This window comes from Homalodisca vitripennis, chromosome 3 (assembly GCF_021130785.1).
Source record: "Homalodisca vitripennis isolate AUS2020 chromosome 3, UT_GWSS_2.1, whole genome shotgun sequence".
Classification (NCBI taxonomy): Eukaryota; Metazoa; Arthropoda; class Insecta; order Hemiptera; family Cicadellidae; genus Homalodisca; species Homalodisca vitripennis.
This window is the reverse complement of record NC_060209.1, coordinates 206,753,290-206,777,852: the sequence shown is the minus strand read 5'-3', so window position 1 is coordinate 206,777,852 and position 24,563 is coordinate 206,753,290. Positions and strand designations below refer to the sequence as shown.

Sequence of the window (24,563 nt, the reverse complement as noted above, 5' to 3'; positions counted from 1 at the left end):
TGTAATTTATTTGTAAACTAATCATAAACTCTTTAATAACTTCATCATAATTTGTATGAATTTGGGCAATAAATTCAAGCAATTTTAATTTGCTTTTCTTTAGAATTGATTGGGTTCTAGTTTAATTAATTTAGAAAATGCCTATTGCATTGTTATAGATGAAAATTGTTTAATGACATGAGTAATAGAAGTTCAATAGGATTTTTAGATAGAAGTACTGGGTTTATTATATGTCACCTAAATATTCGGAGTATGCGGGCAAATTTTGATGCTTTTGTACTTATTGTCCTCATTACAATTAAAGCCAAAAATTATAATACAGAAATTTGGATTAAAAAACAGGAAAATACTTATTATAATATACTGCATTACAAACTATACATAAATACAAACAAAAACTATGGAATAGGAAGAGTAGCATATTCCTCATTACATGATTTTATAATTTAACTAGCTGTTACCTGCGGCTTTGCGCACCGTTTTTTTTTATCAGGGTCCATAGTCTACATTTTCAAAGAACTTATGATGTAATATGATATTTTTCAAATATTAATAGATATACAAATCAGGTTTATATTATTTCAGTGTTCATGGTTAGGCGATCATATGTGGAGGAACTAACTCTTATATCAAGTTTATTATAATTTATTATATAATTAAAAACTCGATAATTATATATGTATTAGTCGGCGTGGAATTAATACCTAATATCACCGTCCTAACATAATTCTAAATACCACTTTTACCTCAACCACTCAACCAGTGAAGTCCAAAATCGTCAAAACTTGAATCTGTAGAGAGCTTTTCTTCGGTATTTACCGACCAGAAGTGATTTTTTCTCGATAACTATATAGCTACAATGTACAGTTTAATGATAACAAAAATCGTCGTCCTAACTCAATCGAAAACAACGTTTACCTCAATCACTGAAGTCCAAATTAGTTGAAGTTCTAATCAGTAAAGTTTTTAAAGTGTATTTTCCGACCGAAAGTGATTTTTTGTATTTTTTTCGATAGTTATTTACACGTTTACAATTTATTGACACCTAAAATCAACGTCGTAACGTAATTCTAAGCAGTTATTTTACGTCCCCAAGACGAATTTGAATGAAGTGGTCACTAATTTAAACTGTTCGCTGTGTTACGGTTCAGGTTACTTTGCGACGTCACGTGACCGCGCCCTATAGAAATACCGTGATTACACTACACTATCCGAAAGGCCGAGTCCAAAAGTATCGTTTGATACTTTATGATTTAACGAAAGGACAATTATATTTTTAACAACCGTCACTTTAATCAATTAAATCAATCAATTTAATGTTTGCAGACAGGAGTAATGATAACTCTCCTTTTTTTATCCTGCTCCGTGCTTTATTTTTTAATATATCTTAAAATTTCGGGGGGGGTCCGGACTTCCTGGACCCTCCCCTTCGCTACGCCACTGCATCAGAGACTAGGAGATGCTCACCAACACAGCACTAGGAATAACACAAACTTTACCATGCTGATTCACCACACGTCCCTCTACGAGACGACACCGTGCTACGCAGGAGCCAAGCTGTTTAACCTCCTACCTGAACAGTTAGAAAGAATCCGTGAAGACAAAACCTTCTACACCTTGGAGGAATTTGTCAACTGGAGCAACAACAATTATAATTAATCTTACTTGGTTTTAATGTTACATACATTTTAATCAAGACAAATTATATCTGAACTTTTTTGAACCAAACTTTCTGTTTTATGTAAAACTGTTGACACAATTACTGTCTTAAAGAGTATGTAAATAAAGAAGTTTGTCTATTTTCTACGTTTTAATTGTTGCACTTAGAACTGGCTCAAGCAACTTTGGTGCACGTTCACTAAACTTGCAACATTTCAGTTATTTTCTACTTTATTATATTAAATGGTATGTCATTAGATTTCTAATAAAATATTCTTAAATAAGTTATACTTGTAAAATCCTAGTGCTTTGAGTTATTTTTAATCAAAAGTTTTAAATGTTCAACACAGAAATTGTGCAATTTCTTGTTCACGTGCTTTCATACTACAGAGAATAAGAGTCAGTTATACTATAAAATGTTTTAATATTTATTCATACAAATTATATTTACAAGGTACATGAAAATACAGTATATCATATTCGGTCCACCATTTTGAATCTGAGAGGGCCATCTGGCATGTACATAGGATGAATGCTGTAACCCAACTTCTTGTGGTGATACTCTATTTGGAATGCTTGGATCATCTGAAAAACAATCAGTTTTAAATAGATATAGACTTTCTGAATAAATAAATGAAAGGTTTATTGAGACATATATAAAGAACTTCCACAAAATTATTGTGATTATATGTTTTCTTTATTGCTTCTAAAAATATGTTAACATCTTGGCAATTTATTCTATGAGTTAAAGTTAGACTTCCTTTCTTGGAATGTAAATCCATTCTGCACCAAAGGTACAAGAAGGTGGCCTACAAATTTTATTTTGTTTGAAATAACTCTACATTTAGTACCTGAAACGCACAATCTGTTAAAGTCTCTCCGGAATTGTTTTAAGAGCTCACGATAACATTGCGAAAAAACAGTAAAAATGAGAAAAATCCAATTTTATGTTGGTAGATTAAATAAAGAAAATAGTTTTATTGTTTAATTTTGGGTTTTCTACAATAGGTTGTGTTTTTTAAAAAACTTTGTCTCAAATTGAAAGCACTCTCTTGTGGTATGATGGACAGATAGGAAGGTCCACAGTAAGATGTGGCTTATAATAATGTGTGGCTTATAGTGAATACACAACAGTATGTGAGTGTGTAGTAACATTCTATCAAGTTAAACACGTTCAGGAAGGTCCACAGTAAGAACCCAAGAAATGTGAGGCTTATAGTGAATACACAACAGTATGTGCGTGTGTAGTAACATTCTATCAAGTTAAACACGTTCAGGAAGGTCCACAGTATGAACCCAAGAAATGTGAGGCTTATAGTGAATACACAACAGTATGTGCGTGTGTAGTAACATTCTATCAAGTTAAACACGTTCAGGAAGGTCCACAGTATGAACCCAAGAAATGTGAGGCTTATAGTGAATACACAACAGTATGTGAGTGTGTAGTAACATTCTATCAAGTTAAACACGTTCACATCAACGTGGAGATCTAGAGACCCACGCTTGTTTGATTTGGGAAGTGCGTTTAACCCAGCCGTATTTACAGTAGACATATCAAATGTGTCTTACAACATTTTGGAATCAAAATTAATGCTTTTTATGAAAAAAAAACAAAACATTTTTACTGTTTTTTTTTTACATATACAGTGAAAACAAAATACATATGACATATTACAAAATTAATAAAATCACAACGTGTCAAATGAAAACACGTTTGGAAGGATTGTGAATTTGTTATAATTCATTTATTACATAGAGATTGTGACTATTCTAAAAATATATTTTGCCCCACATGATCATTGGAAATAGTAGTCCACAGTCGTTTGTTGTGGTTTTAGTAAAAAGATATGTTCTCATGTCTAAATATTTAAATGTTAACTGTTACAGATTATCATTGTTTTTGTATTATCTTTTAATAAAGAGGCTGATCTCCTTTTTAAGCCTTATTCTGTGCATTCTGATTGGCAATTACTTGTATTTTGATAATTTTATTTTAACATTTAGTTTTAAATTTCACAACAGTAAGTAGTTTTAGAGTTTAATTGTTATCAGTAAAATTATTCTCCAAGCTCCAAAGACTCCCAGAGAGATGACCCACCTTTGCTACGATGGTCTGTAACTCCAAGTCTGCGAACCTGCGGCCCAAGCACATTCTCCGCCCGTAGCCGAAGGGAAGTGAAGCGAAGGGGTGGCACTGCACTCGGTTTGGTCTCAGCCATCGCTCTGGCAAGAACTTTGCAGGTTCAGAAAAGTAACGCTCCGAATTGCTTATTACGTAATGCTGAAATACTATTTGTGTCTGAAATAAAAGAATACATAAATATTGATTCACAGTATTTACATCATAGTATTATGTTATAAATTATTCTTTTGTATGAAGAAAAAATACATGTACAGGGCCTTCTTATGTAAAAATAAAAGAAAAAGACATTGTTACAATCCTTTGAACTTAGAAACAAACAAAGAATCTTTGTTTTTATACACTATATTTGATATATTTTTTTAGAACGACATTATATTAAAATTGATGTATAATATATATATATATATATATATATATATATATATATATATATATGTATATATATATATATGTATATATACCCATATAAATATATATGTATATATACCCATATAAATATATATGGGTTTGTATAAATAACAAATTTATTGAATGTGTGTGTGTGTGTCAGGATTATAAAAATATTTGGTTACAATCCTTTAAAATTTTAACATTTCACACACACATATACTGATTTTTGTATTTTTCTATAACTTTGACCTACTTTTAAGTTATACTTGAAGTTTTTAATTCCCAGAATCCTTTAACAGAAGACCACTTACAACAAAAGAAACAAACAGAACTGCAACCAATAAATACTATAAACAACAAGATTATAATTAGCTCTGTGCAAAATATTTATGAATTTTCACAGAACTAAAATTTTTTTGGAAAGAAGGAAGAGAGAATCATATTACGTTTAACCCATCTGGTTGCCTTGATTTTAAAACGAATTGATGTGCGATTTCAACATTTCGTAAATTATATCAGATTAGTACTTTAGTTGGGATTTGGCTCTAAACAGTAAATTCCTTTTAGGTTAAATCAATTCTCTAATTTATTTTTATTGTGTTGAATCACATGTGCACATAATGATCTCTCATAATTAGATGATATCAAATGAATAATTAGTTTTTCTTACTCTCTAAAGAGTAATTGTTTTTTCAACATCATCTCTGGACTGAGAAGCTCACTACAATAAAGTATCTACTTCTGAGCTTGTATTTCACTTAGGGTATAAGGGTAGAGTGAAAAATCAAAATCTCCAACTGTGCCTTGCTCTTCAGTAGACGTACATTAGTGTACAAAAATCTTCATTGTATGTCAAACTACTTTCGAGATAATGCATGGACAAAACTAAATAAACATACACACAAAACCTGAAGTGCTAAATATTACATTTTATTTATTTAACTGCTGGTTAAAATCTATGTTTTAATATCATAAAAAAACTTAAAATAACAATTAAATTTTGAATTGTTGAATATAGTGCCTTATTTTTTAAAATTTTAGTCTCTTTATTGAATAAGCAGAAATTTTATAAACATTGATTTATTAAATTCTCTCCATTGTTATACAATTGTAAGTAAATTATCAATTGGATAGCACATAAAAAGATAAACTAGTTAAAATACTGATAGTTATCCTTATCCAAGGATACTATAATAGCTAAGAAATTGTTAATGAGCGTAACAATAAATTTGTCTGTGTATGTGACCTTGTCTGAACTTGTATGTTTAACATATAATAACCTTGGAGTAAGCAATCTTTTTACTTTCACAACCTAAAAGGAATGTGAGGAAAGAACAATAAAATTAACATCTAATCTTTCTAAGAATGAACAACACTCTGAACTAACACCTACCCCTTTGGGTATTTGGTATCCAGCTACAACAGAATCTCGAGTCATACATCTCCCATTGCCGATGACCACTGGATACATTCTGTAACCATCACATATCAATAAATTAAGTCAATTTATTACTGATAGAAGCACACTAATGAAAGGTTGAGATTTAAATTATACTTGATTTCTATTGTGAATCCATTGCCAATAATGGTTTGTAAAACAGGTCTTTGGGGGGTGGGGAGATGAATCTGATTGAAGAACACACCACACCAGGGGGCATGGAAAAAATTAAAATAAATTAAATATGCCTAATTCAAAGAAAGAATTTACCTTCACTATTTCAAACAAGTTGGATTACTATTATAACATTTTTTTTTAATTTAAGGGTGTTTTTCGGGGATTCTATCTCCCTCATCCCCCTTTCTTAGTTACACCACTGTTGAAAACTATCTGAGTTTCTTAAACATGCCTAAGACTATTTTTCCATGTAATATGTCCAACACAGATATAATTGAGATATTTGCTGTATTATCATTTTGTTAAAGTTTTAAATTCAGTGAAATTAGTTAAATCATAAATTTTACCAGCCTTTGTTGGCAATGCAATATTCTCATCTTAGAGCAATAACCCTTTATTATCACTATATTTTATTACTCTATTGTTTATACAAAAACTAATTTACATTGAATTTGGTTTTCTAAAATACCGTTTATGAGTGAAGATGTTCTTACTTGCTAGCAGTAAAAGGGAAAATATAGAGCTACACAAATATTTGTGCTCGCATTAGTTGAAGTTAAATCCATGTTCTTATTTTGTTATGTGCATTTTTAAGTATTCTACATTACATAGAAACAAAATGAAGCTGACCTTAATGTTTCCTTGATTACAGCTCGCAGGTAAGGCATCTGCTCTAGTCTCTCGGCTGTGAGGTTGGTGCCAGGGGGCAGGGCCTCGCTCACCTCCGCATACAAGCGTTGCTGTTTGTCAGGATGTAGACTGAGCATATACAGGATAGACGCTACGGCAGCCGACGTCTACTCAACATAACAGTCAAGCCTCTAGTGATTATTGACAAATATTGCATTTACAGTCATTTTGTATAGAAGTTTCATATACCATGCCATATATTTCATAACTTAACCTTTGTACCTGAAGATGAAATCACAGATTTCGAAATGTACATAGTAACAAAAATAAAAGTTTACAAAAAGTGTTAAAAGATTTATTTATATTGTATTATACCATGCCATAGTTTTAATGATACAATTTGGTATGGAAAAAATCCACATTGACGAATTGTCTTGCCGATGGATCAAGTAGCTGAATCTCACACAAAACAAATTTTGGAAACGAATACCTCCAAAGTTTGAAGGAGACAAAATTGTTGTAGTCTAAATCTCCATCCTGCCTGAAGGTTTTAGTTATTTTTTCTGTTTTGTTCAGAAGTTCAGTAACTAGAACCCATTACTTTCAGACTACAGGTTGATAATCTCATTACTTTAAATCTATTCTTGTGATCATATTTTAGGTTTAATAAGTGAGATTTTACAAGATATAATGTTTTTTAAAGGAAACTTTTAGTGGTAAAGTTGTATGTACAGACATTAAAAATAAAACGTAATTTTATAAAAGGAGTTCAGGTAGCAGGATGTTTTTGCTCGATGTTTTTGAAAAATAAGAATAAATAGGAATCTCTAGCTGACAAAATATGAGAATTACTATTACACTTTATTTCTTTTTATGTTTATTGGATTGAAGTCCATTTTGGATGTAACTTGGACTTAGCTTTTAGTAAGATTTTATCTAGAAAAAATAATACACATTCACATACAGTTAAAATATTATAAAACAGTTTAGAAGATACCACATTCATTCTGGCTTTATACAGCTACAACGATTTATTAACACTTTCACTGCGGCTCTGTATTGAGTGAAATCAACTACCCCCACCCTCACTCTGTTCTGTAAGGCTTCAACCTAAATATCCCATACCATAAATCATCATTCTCAATATGTCCAATAGCGTATTCAGTTTATATAGTGGCTATTCTAATATATGTATAATATTTTTATCTTATTCTTATATATCGAATTTAGTATTTTAAAAACCTATTTTGTGATTATTCTAAATAAAACATGGAGATGCTTGAGAGTAGGTACTGACTGTATCGACGCCAACAAGAATCATGTCCAGAGCCAAGATGCAGGCCAGTCTAGGATTGTCAGGTTGTAGTGCCAGGACTCTCTCCAGTAGAGACGACTGTGCAGTGCACTCAACATTGCCTTGGTGCTGCAGCCTCTCCATAGCTGCAGTTATGTGTTTCATTGTTATGCTGCAAATCATAGGTCATCCAGTCAACGTAATATTCCATTATTCTTAAGCACTAACATAGAGAAAACAAGTATTATCCTTTGGCATTTCATTGTTATGCTGCAAATCATAGATCATCCAGTCAACGTAATATTCCATTAAAACACTGACATAGAGAAAACAAATATTATTCTTTGGTATTTCATTTTTATACTGCAAATCATAGGTTATCAAGTCAACATAATATTCTTAAACTGATATAGATAAAACAAGTATTATCCTTTGGTATTTCATTGCTTTAAGGATCATACAATTTTCACAAAGATAAAAAGCAAATACATAAGTAATTTAATAACACACCAAATTCAGGAATGCTAGTGGCAACACTGAGTAAGGCATCAGACTCACATCTGAGTTTAGAGAATAAAAATAATACATCTTTATTGTATGTGTTCTTGGAAAACAGAGCAAATTTCACAACTGGTTATGTTACTATCAAAAGTTATGTGTCCCCCACTGAACAAACTCTTTGATAGAGTATGTTGGACACTCCAGGAACCAGTTTCTCAAGGAAGTTTTGAAGGTCTTATCTAGAAATCCTCTTGGGAATTCTGGTAGAATGTTGAAGAACATTGTTCCTCCACATGAAGGTCTTCTGAAATAGGCTGAGATGATGTAGTTGCTCCTGTATCTGGTTTTGTTGGTGTGATTATCACCATTCACTTGCTTCCCAGTGTTTATTGTAAAGAGGATTGTCTCTTAAATTTAGTCCTACAACAGTCAAGGTTCTCACTTTCTTGAAGTCTGTTCGGTATGTGTCCAATGGTCTTGGTTCTTTTACAGCTGTAGTTGTTTGCTCTTGTATAACAAGCATCCTTTGAAGATTTGAGATTGACGTCTCATCTCTGACTATTGAGCCAGAGATGCTTGCAGATTCAAATCCCGCCCACCCCCATCCAACTTGACCTGAATCAGAATTAAAACGGGCCTGTTGAAATCCTGATTGGGTTGAATCAGGAATTGGAAAATACTCATATCAGAAATGTTAAAATCCAATGGAGTATGTGTGTATTCATACTTGTACAAACTAATCATGCAGTTGGTTTAAATTAAATTAGTTCTGATTTGGACATTTGTGATTGAGCTTGGCCAGGTCTTATTTGAGTAACACAGCATTGTGTAGGAAGGATTGCAAGAACATCCTTGCCAAATCACTCCACAAGTGTAACAGCCTGCTTCCATCAGTGCTTAAGCTACTTAGTAAACTGTTTCACTGATCCTTCCTATTATCAGCAAGTATTATCACAGTTATTCTTACATTACATTTTATCATAAAATTAACAGTTACTACATACTACTACTACATACTTACGATTAAATAAGGTAATCAAGATTAAATTAATAAAAGTTTAGAACAAAATATTAGTGAGGAGTAAAAGGTTAACTACTTAGTAATTGTGTCAAGGGCTCCGATGTACTTCCGCCAGGTTGGAGTATTGAACACTCGCCAGAAGGGTATCTTGAGCTCGAGGACACCGACATTGTGGAAGAAAGTGTTGATCGCATCGATGAGGGCTTGGGTCTCGGCCTGCAGAGAGGATGAGTCGTCCAGGCACCCCAGCCTAGCGTCCAGTGCCACCCGCGCTATTGCTGTCAGTGAAACAAATCCAAATGTTTTAGTTGATTGATTATACAATTTATACATGCTGAAAGGGGCGAACAAAAACTATATTTCTTTAGAAGTAAGAACCGGATCCTTGCTCTACGTATATTGCTTTACATGTTCAATGTTGTCATAAAATTTGAAATGGACATGAATAAAGTACTGTACTGATTTCATAAAAATTTGTATACATTATTTTAGTTTAGAAAGAAAGGACAGAAAGTGTCAGAGGCTGGAAATCAAGATGGCCTATTTTGTTCTATGTATTTCTTGGAAGTCATCTCCAGATAATGTATCGTATTTATAAAGACAATGAATAATTTTTTTAGAAGAATTAGATTTGGACACAAAACTGGTATATAAATGTCCTAACTATAAACTATTTTACGATTTGTTACAGTATGTGTTAATTATTCTTATCCTTTATTTTCCATTTGACTTCTTTTTCAAGATATAAAACTTTGAAAGACATTTCCTTTGTTAACAAAGAGCATGAAAACAGACTTAGTAATTTTTAGTGTTTCAAAAGAATTTCACTTCCCTTCCCATGAAATAATTGTATCATTAAATAATAATTCAAAAGCAGATAACAATGAAGAAAGTTCTATACTAGTGATTCCAATATATATTAGTTATTAATCTCTTAACAATATTGTTAAACTGATGGAATCCTTTTTTTTCAGTGCCAAATTCCTTCCAATTTCCTTCACTAATGAAAGATGATGCCATGAAGGTTTCAAGGCTCTATACCACATTGATTTGTGAGAGTTAGTGAGGATATCATATAACACAGAAATACATTTTCCAATTAATACAACTTGTAATTTACAACCAACAAGCAATAATCGATCCTCCAAACTGCAAATATTCTTATGTAGCATTATTTTTAACAGTTATGATATAGTTGGTGATGAACTTTTTGAATCAAGAATCTTTATTGACCATTAGGCAATTACACAGAAAATTACAATAGGTCTCGTCAATTCTCTATACTATACAGTCTAGTTGCCTAATACAAAGTACTAAACATTTGTACTTAATAATATTCAACCAATAGAAGGACAGGGTGTACAATCTTTTCACTTAGTTCTGAGTTAAAAATGAGAACAACATAGCCTAAAATTACAAAACTTAACAAAATAAAATTTTTAACAAAACTAAGCCCTAGCTATTAATACAAAAAAATCAATCTTGTAAGATAATTAATAAGCAACTGTAATAGTACTCACATTCCAGAGACCATTTATGAATTTCATTCAGGAAATCATTTGGAACTTCTTGATCTGAGTTTCTTATTAATCGAACCCTAAAACATAAAACATTCTATTTGTATTACAATCTTTTCTAATTCTAATATGATCAGAGAAACCTCAATCTACAGAATTCTTGTGCTCAAGAAGTATAGTATAAGTAAATACTAAAAAAGAAGGAAGAATTATATTCATGTTGAGTTAAAATTCATAAACATTAGTTATGACACTTTGCATAATCACATTGTCTAAAACTTTTCATTTTTGAAAATTAGATATCCTTTTGTGTGTTTTTGATGGCTAAATATTGAATTGCATATTGACATTGACTGATATTCTTACAACTTTTTTTGTAATGTCACTCATATCACACATTATATAAAATATTAAATGTGTAGTACAGATAAATATTTTAGCATTACACATTTACAAACGATATGACAGAACTCATCATACTGTCACTGCTGTAGAAAAGGACATTTTAAAACCAACTTTATATTAATGTTTGTATACCAAGATGTGGTGGGTTTTCAAATAAAATGAATTATTATGTTTGCACGAGACCTTTCGATGAAGGCTTCAGCTGTCTCTTCAATGGGCTGAATGTAGAGTTTTGCTGTTCTGGGCTGTAGCATTGGCTGCTGAACTTTGCTCCGGAATCTGTACCACTGCTCTCCGTGGCTGAAATATTACATATAACAAACTAGTGTAGGCTGAGAGCAACTTATTCTAACCTTATACTGCCCCATTCCTGTTAAACAAAGGGAAATTTGGATCTTGGGAAGTTAATGTATGGGTCAGCAAGAAAAAAATAGAGATTTCTATATCACTAGCTAACAGGGAGAAAGAACTTTCCTGCAAATTAAAACAAAACAAAAGATTACAACTCAGATCATGCCTTCACTTTAAAAAATCCAGTAGACTTAAGTTGGAAGGTCAGATCCATCCTGTTTCTATATTTTCTCTCTTTGACTAGGCCTCAGAGAATATGCCTAATAATTTGTTTAAATTAAACCAAAACTGGTTGGAAGATAATTTTTACTATAGTTAGAATTATGGTATAAATGGACATTTGAATCGTGATTTGTTAAAAGGGCCCTAGTCCATTTGGTAAAACTTTCAGGAATTAACAAAAAACCATCTTGTTTGGAATATATTTACTTTATCTTTTATATTTTTTTAGTTATATTTAGTTTATTACTACTATTTTTAATTACTGAAACAATATATATGGTGTTTTTGTTCATTTATATTACTTTTTAAATTACCGTATTTAAAACTATGGACTTGTGCCCTTTTAACAAAATGCACTAAAAAAGGATAAAAAATAAACAATTTCTGATCAAACTTATGCTTTTATTGCTTACATTAGTAGTTTGGTATAGCATTTGGATTATAAATTAGTCAAATTAAACAAAATAAACATTTAATTTGATTTGAGAAAATATTTTTGAGCCATAGTATTAGTTGGTCACTTTTTAATGTGTTTGTAAGGTCTCAACCTCTGGTACTCAAATCTTCTTCTTCAGCTGTTCCAATGGGCCCATTTACAATTTCATTATAACATTCCAGATGTTCTACTGGTACATACTGAAGAGCTTTCTTGATGTCATTGGCCTTGGCTTCCTTCAAGGGAATTTTCCCTCCCGGGTATGCAAGTCTGGTTGGAGCTGAAGGCGTACCTGATTGAGCAGGCATGAAAAATGTTTGCTTGTCTAGGCCATTAATTGTGGAATAGGCCGTGATGTACCCTTTTAAGTCTGACCTATACACAAAGCGGTATAGTTTACTAATACCAAAGCAAACCCTACTCTCTCTTTTCAAGTTTTTTCGTCTCATCAGAAACTGTGCGGAGTTTGTAATGCTTGCCCCCACCAGTTTTTGAAATCCAATATTTCATCACAGTTCACTTTCTTAACCAAAAACTTTCCTGGTATGCTGCTTTTAACAATTTTCTCCACAACTTCTTAGGGGGTGAAGAGTCTGTCATATTTCTTAAGTTTTCTATAAGTTATTATTGTAAAAAACTTACCCGCAAGATAACTTTGGACGTTTTTCATTCACAAAGTTTCCTTTGTAGTTTGTGTATGCCTTTCCTTTCAAAATGGAACATTTTATGATGTTCCTCTTGTAGGACTCAGGATCATATTTCCCCTTCTTTGAAATATTATTTTCAAATGCAACTTCGTCATTTAAAACAGGAAAACCGTCGTTTGACATGTTAAACACAAAGCATTTGACAACAACAGCAAGTTATAACCTTAAATTGCAGAAGGTTAGTCTGGAACAACAATCTGGGAATGGGAAACAGCTGAGACACAAACTAAACAACACAGCTGGAGACAGTGCTGCCAACAAACGTTTTGTTAAAGGGGCACAATTCCCGGACTAGTGCCCTTTTAACAAAACTTTCAATACCAAACAAGCTCTGTAGCTTATGCTATGTGGTGGATTTGTGCCTTTCTAACACAGTTACATGAATCTATGTCTGAAGAATGCCAAACAGTGAAAAAGTGAATTTCTCAAAAAAATGGACTAATGCCCTTTTAACAAATCGCGATTCATTTAAAGAAAAGGCTAATATTTATTTTGATTTTAAATTAATGGACTTTTTAAAGTTTAAGAACTTAGAATCCTCTCCTTTTCACTTGTGTTAAGTATTAAAACATATTCTTCCATGTAAAAGCATAAAAGAAATTATTGTAGTATTGTTAAACAAATTTAATTGTGACTGAATAGAAAATTTATTTTGGAATTCTTAGTAAAAAAGAGATTTGTAAAAATTATCAATTTTACCCAAACAACTACGTTTTTAGTCAAACAACAAAATTGTATTATAAAACTGTCTAAAACTCTTATCTAATCCATCTGTCAAATGTTTGGAATATATGGCCCATTAGATGCTTAATATATTGACAAAAACTCCATATTTCAAAATAATTTTTAAACTTATAGATTCACTGTTAACATTTAGCAAAACACAAAGAACAAATTATAATTTTTTTTAAAACACAATTTAATTCCTAAATATCTCGAGTGTCTTCTTATTTTAACATTTAAAATTGAAATAACAAATAAATTATGATTTAATAATATTTGTACTTCAGTTTTGTTCAAAAACCTGTTTTTTTTTAAGAAAACACTTTTTTATTAAATTTTTGCCATTTTAAAGCCAATTAAATTGTTAAAACTGTCATAAACTGCATCATCATAAAACTTATAAAGACATTTAATTTTGGTTTTGTGTAATAAAGCACTTGGAATCATGAAAACCATGTTAAACAGTGTTCAAATTTTATTGGAACTCTCTGGTTATGGGAAATTGTGAACTACAATGTGTAAGTAATTTTTTTTGTATATTTGACATAATATAGTTTTAGAATTGTTAGCTCTTAATAGCTTAAAGCTACCAGGCTTATTATATTTTCACTGCATTTACTATTTTGTACAAGACAGGTAACCCAGTTGTGATCCTACTGACTACTGAGCGTTATACCAATCATCACCAACTACTCACACAGCAATGACTCCAGCATCCTTGCCGAAGAAGTCTTTACGCAAGACATGCTTGTAGTAGTTGAGGGAAGGCATGGACGGACGATGAGGCATGAGCTCCTCGCTACGGAACACACGCTCTATCTCATCTGCATCAAATACAAACACCATGTCGGGTCGTCCCAGCAGGCCTGCCAACTTGACGATGTTTCCGTACCTCCGATGTAGTCGCCAACACACCTGGTCAATGTTTTCTATCCGGTAATCTCCTGCAGAAGTGTCCATGATCCATGTTACAATACAGGCAAAATTAAACTCAGAAAAAAGATCAGATTTAGTGTAATGGCAGCACAGACTTATAAATGCTAACAAAATAATTAAGATACATTCATAACATGCTTAAGAGTAAATGTTTGCACCTCTGTTCTAATAATAATATTGTTAAATTTATTTTAAATTAGCTGTTCCCCGCGGCTTCGCACGCTTTTTGTAAGCTTTGCTCGTGTATGAGCACTTCTGGTTCAAGTGAATTATATTGTCAACGCCGATGTAGAGTTTACCTGCCAAAGTGTATGTTTATAGCCATTGTACACATACATGTACTTAATAATAAAGTGGTCTAACATTCAAGCTATAAGGCCAAACAGAAATTCATTTGAAAGACAAATATCCATCAAAACTTAGCGCCTTCACATAGTGTGTGGTTATTATACACAAATTCAAATTCTTTATTGTGTAGTATGACAATTTTTACAATAATTGTATTACACTCGTCAGAAAAATATGGTTTAAAGTTGCATATCTAAATAAAACAATATTTCTCAAACTTTTTCACAATTTCTATAGCCACTTTTAAATTACTAATCGGAAAAAAACTTACCAACCGAGTAAAAAGCTTTCTGTATGAGATAGTTATATAATAATTTTTTTGAATTTTGTAGGATTATTTTCCATTGTAATATTTTGCGGTAGCCTGTTATATAATTTTTTGGCCCCATATTCTGGGGAAGTGAGGCACTAAGCTGAAGTCGGTGGGGAACTTGCCTATGTTGAGCGCTGGATCTTATATTGTAATTGTGGACGTCCGAACCAATTTGGATGGAACCGTATTTGAATTTGTAGTGCACAAGCAATTTCGTAAATGTATAGAGACGGGAGGGTCAAAATTCTATACGACTGAAAAAATGTTTTACATGGCGCTCTCCTACGTACGCCGGCTATTATACGGACGGCTCTTTTTTGCAAATAAAATACTCTTAGAAAACTCCCTACGTGACGCTGAGGCCCCACAGTACTATACCATACCGCAGCCTTGACTCGATCAGGGGAGGTGTAGATTAGTCGTAAAAGAAAATAATTTTGATATTGAGAATATCTGCTTAGTAAAAACAATTGTGATGATAATTTTGAGCATAGCATGTCTATGTGCTTTTCCCAAGTAAATTTACTATCAAAAATTAATCCCAAGTACTTACAATCTGATTCTAAAGGCAATTCGAATTCATTCATAACGATCAGTGGATCGATTTCTGAGCTAAAATAATTTGAAAAAAGAAATACTTTTGGTTTTTGAGGGATTAACATGTAAATTATTTCGATTTAAGTATTGATATAACTTTGTTAGTTGTAAGAAGCAGTTTATCTCTATATGCTCTAATGATTTAGCTTGGAAGATTAAGGCGATATCATCCGCATAACATCGTAAATATGTAACTCTGGAAAATTTATTGTTAAACTGTTTGTATACATGATAAATAATATCGGCCCCAAAACGGAGCCTTGGGGAATAGCAAAATTTTAATTCCATATTTATTAGAATTTACATTTTTAACCTGAACACTTTGTTTTCTATTTAGTAAAAAAGATTTAATCCAGTTGAGGGCTACTCCACGCACTCCTAGGCGACTTAGTCTTTCAAAAAGCACTTCATGATCTAGGCAGTCGAATGCCTTTTGAAGATCAAGAAATACCCCCCACAGCTTTTACATTTTTTATCTAAAGCGTCGATCGCATGGGTTGCAAATTCTGCCATCGCACAAGCTGTGTTTTTTCCCTCTAACGAATCCATATTGTTTCTTTACATAATAAGTTATGATGGAAAAGAAAATCTAGCAGTCTATTAGCAAAAATCATGCTCAAATATCTTGGAAAATGTTGAAACATTTGCAATTGGTCGATAGTTTTTCCGGGAGACCCGTTATCTCCGTCCTTGTATATAGGCCGTACGATAGCTTGTATTCATTTCCTGCGGAAAGAAACCTTCCATCAAAGAGGAGATTTATAACATTCGAAAGGGGTATAGATAAGGCATTTGCACATTGGCGAAACTAGTTTATGTGATATACCATCGTATCCGGAAGCATTTGAGTTTTTTAAATTTCATTATTATTTTATAAATTTCTCTGGGGTCTGTAGGAGTCAGCATGAGCGTAACTAGGACAAGTTTTATCATATTGTGACTGTTACCGTCGGTTCCGTTATCATCGAACTCTTATGTTTACCAACATTAGCAAAATAGTTGTTTAAGATTTCCGGGTTCGGCATGTCTGCTGGTAACAAAACAGGTTTTCTGTTTCTGTCTTGATCTATTATTTTCCACGCTTCTTTACCTAAATTATCGGTATAACGTAGACGTTTCGCACAAATAAGCCGCTTTAGCAACCCTTTATAACCTTTCGGTATATTTTTCTATAATTTTGGTAGTATTCTAAAAAATGTTTAGTCTTGTTAGTTTTTTTCCTATAATCAAGTTCTTTAAGTTTTCTCGAAGAAATTATTATCCCCTTAGTAATCCAGGAATTTTTTTCCTTTTCCTTTAACGTTTGGTTTTTGTTTTAATGGGACAGGCTATCGAAAAATAGTGATTAAATATATTTATAAAGCTACTAAATTTGTCTCCGGTATTTGAATGATCCTTCACAGTTTCCCAAGACTCTTTATTTAGTAGATAATTTAGTATTCTCAGATTTTCCGGGCATGTATTAGGTGTAGCGCAAGCGCTTTTTGGGCCTGAACAAGTAATTTTGGCGGAGGAATTCGGAGGTGAAACTGTAATCAACTGAGCTACAATTACAACTATCTCGTAATTGTAGTTTACAATGTGCAGGCGCTTTGGTAACTTATATATTTTGCAGCGCCTCCTGGTGGTGAGTTACATCAATAGGCATAGCATATAAACCTTCTACGTGGAAAAATACATATACATACAAATTTTCATAATGATCGGTCAAATAGTTTCTGAGTCTATAAAGGACAAACACACAAACATTCATTTATATATATATATATATATATATATATATATATATATATATATAAAATATTAGGTTTTATTATAATATAATTGGTTGTTTTTGAGGAAGAGAAAGTGCCTTGAAAACCATATACATAGTTGTGATTCTTATTAATATAGTTTAATAAGAATTAATAATACTTCTATAAACTCATTTCCAAGTAAAACTGGTTTATATTGTGTAATACATCATGGGTAAGTTTTAGCCGCACAAACATTTTAAATGGAAGCCTTTATTTATAGAATTCATATTTAAATGAGATATCCTGGCCCATTACAACATGCTTTTTTAAGATATTCTCATCTCATTTGAAAACCTTAAATTGCCTTCTGCTCTCCAATTTGATTTTATCCAAAACTTTAGAAAGGTATCTAAATTAAACCCTGTCTTGGAATAAGTTTAATTCAAACCAGGTTAAAGAATTGAAATATTAAAGGGGCATAGCTTTCTTGTCATCTACCTGTTTTTATAATAGTTTGTACTTGCGCTTATATATGCATATATAAAATGTATTTTTAATGAATTTTTTTTCTTCACCAAATTAATGTGATTAAAAGATATATTTTAATTTATTAAACTTTTTGTTTTTTGCATTTCATTAATTTTGAATGATATAAACATTATGTTTTAAAAAATTATACCTGTTTGTAAAATTTATTAGTTATTTGAGCATTGAGGTGAACTTTGATATAAAAAAAGAAATTTTGTTCAGACCCATATGCTGATCCAATGACCAAACTGATCCTTAGTACAGTACATAAAAGATAAGTAAACCAAATTAAGTTTAAATTAAATTGAAAGTTCAATCATTATTGATATATTAGACAAGTAATCTTTTACCAGTTATAAATTATCAAGAAGATGCAATGTTATAAAAGAACATTGATTCATTATTACAAAGAAATCAATATGTTTACTTGTTAGTTTAAGTTTAAATATATGTGAGGAACTGTTTACAGTTTATAAACACCACATTGTCTAATACTGAGACCTGGCCTTGGTTTGTTACTGTCTTGTTAGTTTAAGTTTAAATATATGTGAGGAACTGTTTACAGTTTATAAACACCACATTATCTAATACTGAGACCTGGCCTTGGTTTGTTACTGTCAGTTAGGACTGAATGTGTTATTGCTTGTGAAACCAGACTTCAAGAGCAACAGGGGAAATAAATATAGGAAGGCAACAGTAAAAATATGTGGCTTTTAAAACTGCAATTACTACAATTAAGATTTGTTCAATTCAATTGTGTGTGTACAAAATGAATATGTGTTTATTATTATCTGTGTTCCTACACATATAAAAGTGTGTACTGTTCTAAAAAATATAACGTATCCATAAATTATTTTCGGAAATATTATTGGGAGGAAGGAAATATGGAGAGTGGGAATTGGAGGGCTGGGGAGGGATTTGAATATAAATAATATTATAGATCTCGAAATTTCAAGAGAAAGGAAATATATATTCTAATATTCCCTCTACTCTGACACACCACTGAAAATATATTTAATACTATAATGAAAGAAACATTTATTCCATATAATACTACTTTCATGAGGAAAGTATATATATATATATATATATATATATATATATATATATAGGCTATATATATGTTAAATTGTATAAATGGCAATAGCCTTATTTAATTTCAATAAACAATGAATCACAAAAAGTACTTGCTCCGCCGGGAAGTAATAATATATATATAAAGGAATGTAGTGATATTAATTAAACTCTCAAAAACATTATAAGAAATTTGATAGACTTATAAAAGGATCATATTCTTCATAAATGTATGGTGAAGAGATTTTTTCAGTGAATATTTGAACCCAAGCAGAATTATTTTTTTGGTGTACAAAAGATTGTTTACATCCTCCTCAACAAAGGGGTGGTTTTACAGGTGAATAACATTATATTTGATTCTTTCTCTGTGGTAAAATATATTATGTCAGTAAGTCTATTGTGTGACACCTTATTTAGTTTTTTTTCTATTAGTTAACTCGTTTTGGATATATTTGTCACAAATAAGTTTTGTTGCTGTCATTGTTCTTTTCTGAGGAATCTTTTCAAAATCTGGTGTCACTCAATGGCTCATTCCATTTTCCGAAAGTCTTGAGATGCCACCCTCCCACCATTTTGAAGGAGAAAGGATAGTTTTAAAATCAAGTAAAAACTCCAACAGATGACGTTACATATGTCAAAAAAGAAGACTTGCAATTCCATTCAAAAAATATTAGGGAGTGCCTTTCGGACACCAGTATAAATATAAATTTTAGATGGAGATATAAATACAGTATCACCTTATAATAATCTTAATCGTGTCACTCTTAGGCTAAAATATATGGTGCCGGAAACACGCGAGCGTCTTTAACGGACGTGTAATGATACAGGGATTACACACCACAGCCAAACCAATATCGACCACGACCGTGATGTAAAGAAGCAATGGTGAGGTTCTACGCATCTGTTGTTGTAACTGGCCAAACATCAATAGGAGATTATCATAAAACTTTTCCGTCTTTAAAGTCAATTTAACAAATCCTGGCTCTTTTGACATTTACCTTGTAACGTAGCTGTGGTGGGAAAGGTTGATTCAATGTGAATGTTGAGGTTAGCTCCAGTTCACCTTCATCTTAGTGACTCAACATTCACACTGAATCAACCCTTCCCACCACAGCTACGTTATGTGTAGAAAACTAATTGCTCCGCCGTGCTTAGGGATTATGTCTAATACACCTTAGGGCACCCAATTGTTCACACAATGACACAATGAGAATACCTCTTCACCTAGATTACACTATATTGTGTAGTCTAGGTGTCTGCGATGTCTAAACGATGTAAAGAGTTCATTTTGAGTTTCAATGCCCCCGAATTTTTATCTCATCAGATGAACATGACTCCAGATTCCAGGAGGCAAGTCTGTGACAGCGTCAGATTCCGGACGCTGCATTAAATTTACCTTGTATTTCCTACGACAAGTGTGTATTCATTAATTCGCAAAATGTTCGTATTTCAGATACTGTAATACTTTTAATAACTTTCTTTAGTATAACCGCAGGAGTTACTACAACTAAACTCAGTCTCTAAAGAAGTACAAATCAAAATTAAACTAAACAGTGCTCGCGTAGAACGAGAAGGCCCGTGCGGTCTAATGTTCAAATCTGCTACCTGGCTTACGTCACCTCGCCACCAGTGGCTCGCTCCCACGCGTAAGAGCACACCCTTGTCTCCTTGCACGACGTGTCACATTGGAGTGTGTAGAAGCCTATAGTAACATTGTAAGCTGCAAACTCCGTCAGGCAAAGTTACTCGCAAAAACAAGCGATCCGCATTATCGCTCTGTTGAAATTTAGAGATTCGTGCAAGGAAGCCTTCAAAAATTTACAACTGTTGACGCTGCCCAGTCTCTACATCTTGGAAACAACTCTGTTTTGTATGTCTAAATGTACCATGACGAATGGCCGGGACATACATGCGTATGAGACTAGAGGCAGAGATAACTACCGAACTGGTAGGCAAAGAACGGTGGTTTATGAACGCTTGCCTTCACAGGCAGGTGTTCATTTCGTCAACAAATTACCAAATTCAATAAAAAACGCTCCAACGCCCAAGGTGTTAAAGACTCGTTTGAAACGCTTTTTAGTGTGTCACAAGCATTTTGTAATGTAGACGAGTTTTTAGCATTTGATTGGGAGACCACCAATTAAAAAGACTGACTGAATCCGTCGCTGGAAGTGGGAATCATTGGCGAATGAATTGATGTATGTAAATTTGTAAATTGTATGTCTGAATGAGATGTAGTGTGGGGTGTATGACAAAATTCTAGCAAGTAAAAAGTTGACTTTTGCCATGCATTATAGAATGTTCCGGCAATAACAATCTGATATGATTTGATTTGATTTGACTATGGTACGTGACATATCACTGCAAGCCTAATACTAGCGTTATCACAAGATGCTAATCTTCAACAGTGTATCCGCCACAACCCAGGCTTGCAACGACGTGTCTCGTACGATAATTTTGCGTTGTCCCGCTAGACGGATGCTCAGCGCACTTCGCTACTGCCGGAAGTCGCTGGCTCGTCCAGTTAAGTTAAATATCACTGTAACCTGCGACGGACATCACAACGAACGTTGGCTAACGTCCGCGACAACTCTCGTGAGTTCCTGTCAAAACTTAATAGTAGTCTTTAAATCTTCCGTGGTTTCTAAAGTGGCCCGAAATAATTTTCATCATAAAAGAATTGAGAACCAAGGGGCCTACCGATGAGAGGGATGAATCGCCAAGAGTTTCCCAGCAGAGGAAGCGGTGCAGGGCCGGGCACCTCAGTGTAGGGGCGGGCACTCAGGTACTCATCTTCCACAGCTGTCCAGTCTTCCACGGCTGACGATTTTAATCGTGTGGGGCTATTGGTGGTTTTTGAGCTCTGCAGGAGTCTGGTTGATAGCCTCTTCAATAAGTTTCCATCCCTCATTTTGCTTAAAAAACACAGATGTCTTTTAGGATACTTTATAGTAAGAGTTAATTTCTGATACGAGTAAAATAATTAACAAATGCACTGAAAACATAGCATTCATTTTGGTCCTGGTTTGAATATTTTATTGTTATTGTTCTTCTTAATTTAAAATTAAGGTATAAACCTGAGTATTAATCCATTTGTATTTTAAGCATTCTTATTTTATTTCATTTACAGCTCGAATTTGAGTGATTAATTAAAATAATTAAAAATTGGTGTCAAAAATTAATTTTGGAAACGATCCTGGGATGGTCTTATTAAAAACATTACCGCAATATAAATATTTCCTTTTTACTACTTTACTTACCATGCTTGTTGTCTTGATAAAGAGTTGCACTCCTTTGTGCTTTGTTCAAACAAAGCCGCACAAAACTTTGAGTTAATGACGGTGACGGTGACAGTGACAGGGAGGTCTATTATCATTTCAAACAGTAACCAGTGAAGAGTGAGTGACAAGCGAACAATGCTGTGACAACATGCGTGTCATGGCGGGCATTTGTCTTTGCTCCCGGCTCACTCGGCAAATACGTATTGTGTCAGTGGTGTAGCCAGAGAAAAATTTGGGGAGGGGGGGGGGTTGGGAGTTTAGGCTGATTTCATATCCAATACAGAAAGGGATATGAGGTTCACCACTTTAGAAATAGAGAATCAAATTAAGTCCTAAATTCGGGTATTTGATATCATTTTATAATTTTTTCACAAAAACAAGAGATAACTTCTGACCAACAATCCTCAGTCGGTGTACACAGAACCAACCTTGATGTTATAGAGAACATTGTTAAAACTCAAAGGTTTCCTCAAGATGTCTTGTTGAAGTGAAACTGATCAACCAATTTTCTTAAACTTGGTATCGATTTGTAATCAAATTGTGTAACTACAGTGTAATAGCATTCACTTTTCTATTACGAATTATGTTTAAGATATTTACGTTTAAAGCTTTTAAGAAGCCCACGTTTAAAAACTAAAGCTTGTATGTTTTTACTAAAAACGTAAAGTGAAAGTTAAGGTTGGTTGCGAGTTCTGGGACACTCGTTACATCGTGAAATGTACCTGAAATTCAACTTAAAATGCAGTAGTCAGTCAGTTCATAAAAAGGAATTGTATTTTTTTTATAAAAAAATATGTAAATTAATTATAAAGATAGTTTTGTAATTTGAGATATATAAAACACCATCCATTGTCAAATATTTAGAAGTAACAAGTTACGTATTACTAAATAATATTAATACTGTTAAGTATGTAAATGATTAAATACATTACACGATACGCTGCGGGTCTGTTTTACGTTCGTGTGTTTCGTTCATAATCCAAAGCTCTAAATTGATTTAAGCTATAATATTGCATAATACAACATACAGTAGTTTAATCCTAAAATATGATGAAAATAAACATTATTACTAGTTTAAAACACACACACACGCACGCACGCACTCACATACAATTTTATTATAACTATACTGATTCTAGACATAAAACAGTACAATTTTATACGTAGTTTAGCATAAAGTGCTTGCTGTAAAGTTTGGTAAAGAGTTAACGGACACCCTGTATAATATAATGTAATATAATAATATTATTTAAGCCAGTTGATGACGTACAAGGATTGTTTTAGTAATTTTACTTTTCATCAAATATATATTTTAGCGCGATTGCTACGTAATATAAGACAACATAAATTAATATATATCAGTCGTTACCTGATAATATCCTGAATTTTCTCCTTGAAATACTAATTGCGTTTGAAACCTGTGGAAAATAATGAACCGCAATAAATGAGGAGTTTCTCGGCCACTTTCACAATAATTCACAGTGACTTTTCATTCACTAAACATTAAAACACAGTGACTACCGTAACAATAACACTGTGCACAATTTACTTCTGTCCAACACACTTTATTGGACTTGGGTCACATTCTGAACCCACTACGTACCACGGTACACTGACCTGTCAGATGAGCGCGGAGAGATGCAGACAGAAGCCAGGTCAGCCTACGACACTATCACGGCCTACATACCCATCGAGGAGAGAGAAGTCGTCCTTCAGCTATGTGGCGGCGCGGGCAGGGTTCGGGAAACTACTTTCTTTTTACCAGCGAACCTTCGCTCGCCTACATCACTTACAGTCAGTGCAGGCGATTGTTGCCACAAACACAGTCATTGCAAGCTCTATATTACTATATAATCATACTTCCCTTTGTATTGATATTTTTGGAGGTTATGATGAATTTGCTCTGTTTCTCTGTTACGTATTGTTAATACGCTTTCTTTTAGTTCAGTGATAAATTGTTATTTTATAAGCACCAGGTGACCTAGTTTTTTGCACTGATGTAGATTGTTTTAGCGCTACCAAACCTGAAAAATCAAGAAACCTGTTACAATTATTAAATAGATAAATTCTTAAATGCTACATTACTTTAGCCATTAATTTGAATATTACACGTGATATTGTGTTCTCAGCCATTCT

General features: G+C 32.9%; 1 protein-coding gene across 4 annotated transcripts; it reads right to left on the bottom strand.

The window, feature by feature from the left end:
- Positions 1–2,066: 2,066 nt before the first annotated feature.
- LOC124358060 (probable cytochrome P450 301a1, mitochondrial) lies at positions 2,067–24,347 on the bottom strand. Of its 4 annotated transcripts, XM_046810350.1 has the most exons (12): positions 24,045–24,347; positions 23,797–23,845; positions 21,847–22,061; positions 14,312–14,558; positions 11,359–11,475; positions 10,774–10,850; positions 9,330–9,531; positions 7,735–7,903; positions 6,438–6,604; positions 5,586–5,664; positions 3,758–3,958; positions 2,067–2,244 (listed from the first exon to the last, which is right to left on the bottom strand). In XM_046810350.1, exons 3-12 carry the CDS (start codon positions 22,055–22,057, stop codon positions 2,134–2,136), a joined length of 1,581 nt encoding a protein of 526 aa, XP_046666306.1. In that variant the 5' UTR covers positions 22,058–22,061; positions 23,797–23,845; positions 24,045–24,347; the 3' UTR covers positions 2,067–2,133. The 4 variants fall into 4 exon arrangements, with proteins under 4 accessions (XP_046666306.1, XP_046666307.1, XP_046666305.1 ...); XM_046810351.1 differs by lacking the exon at positions 23,797–23,845; XM_046810349.1 differs by having other exon boundaries at positions 23,797–24,346.
- Positions 24,348–24,563: the final 216 nt, after the last annotated feature.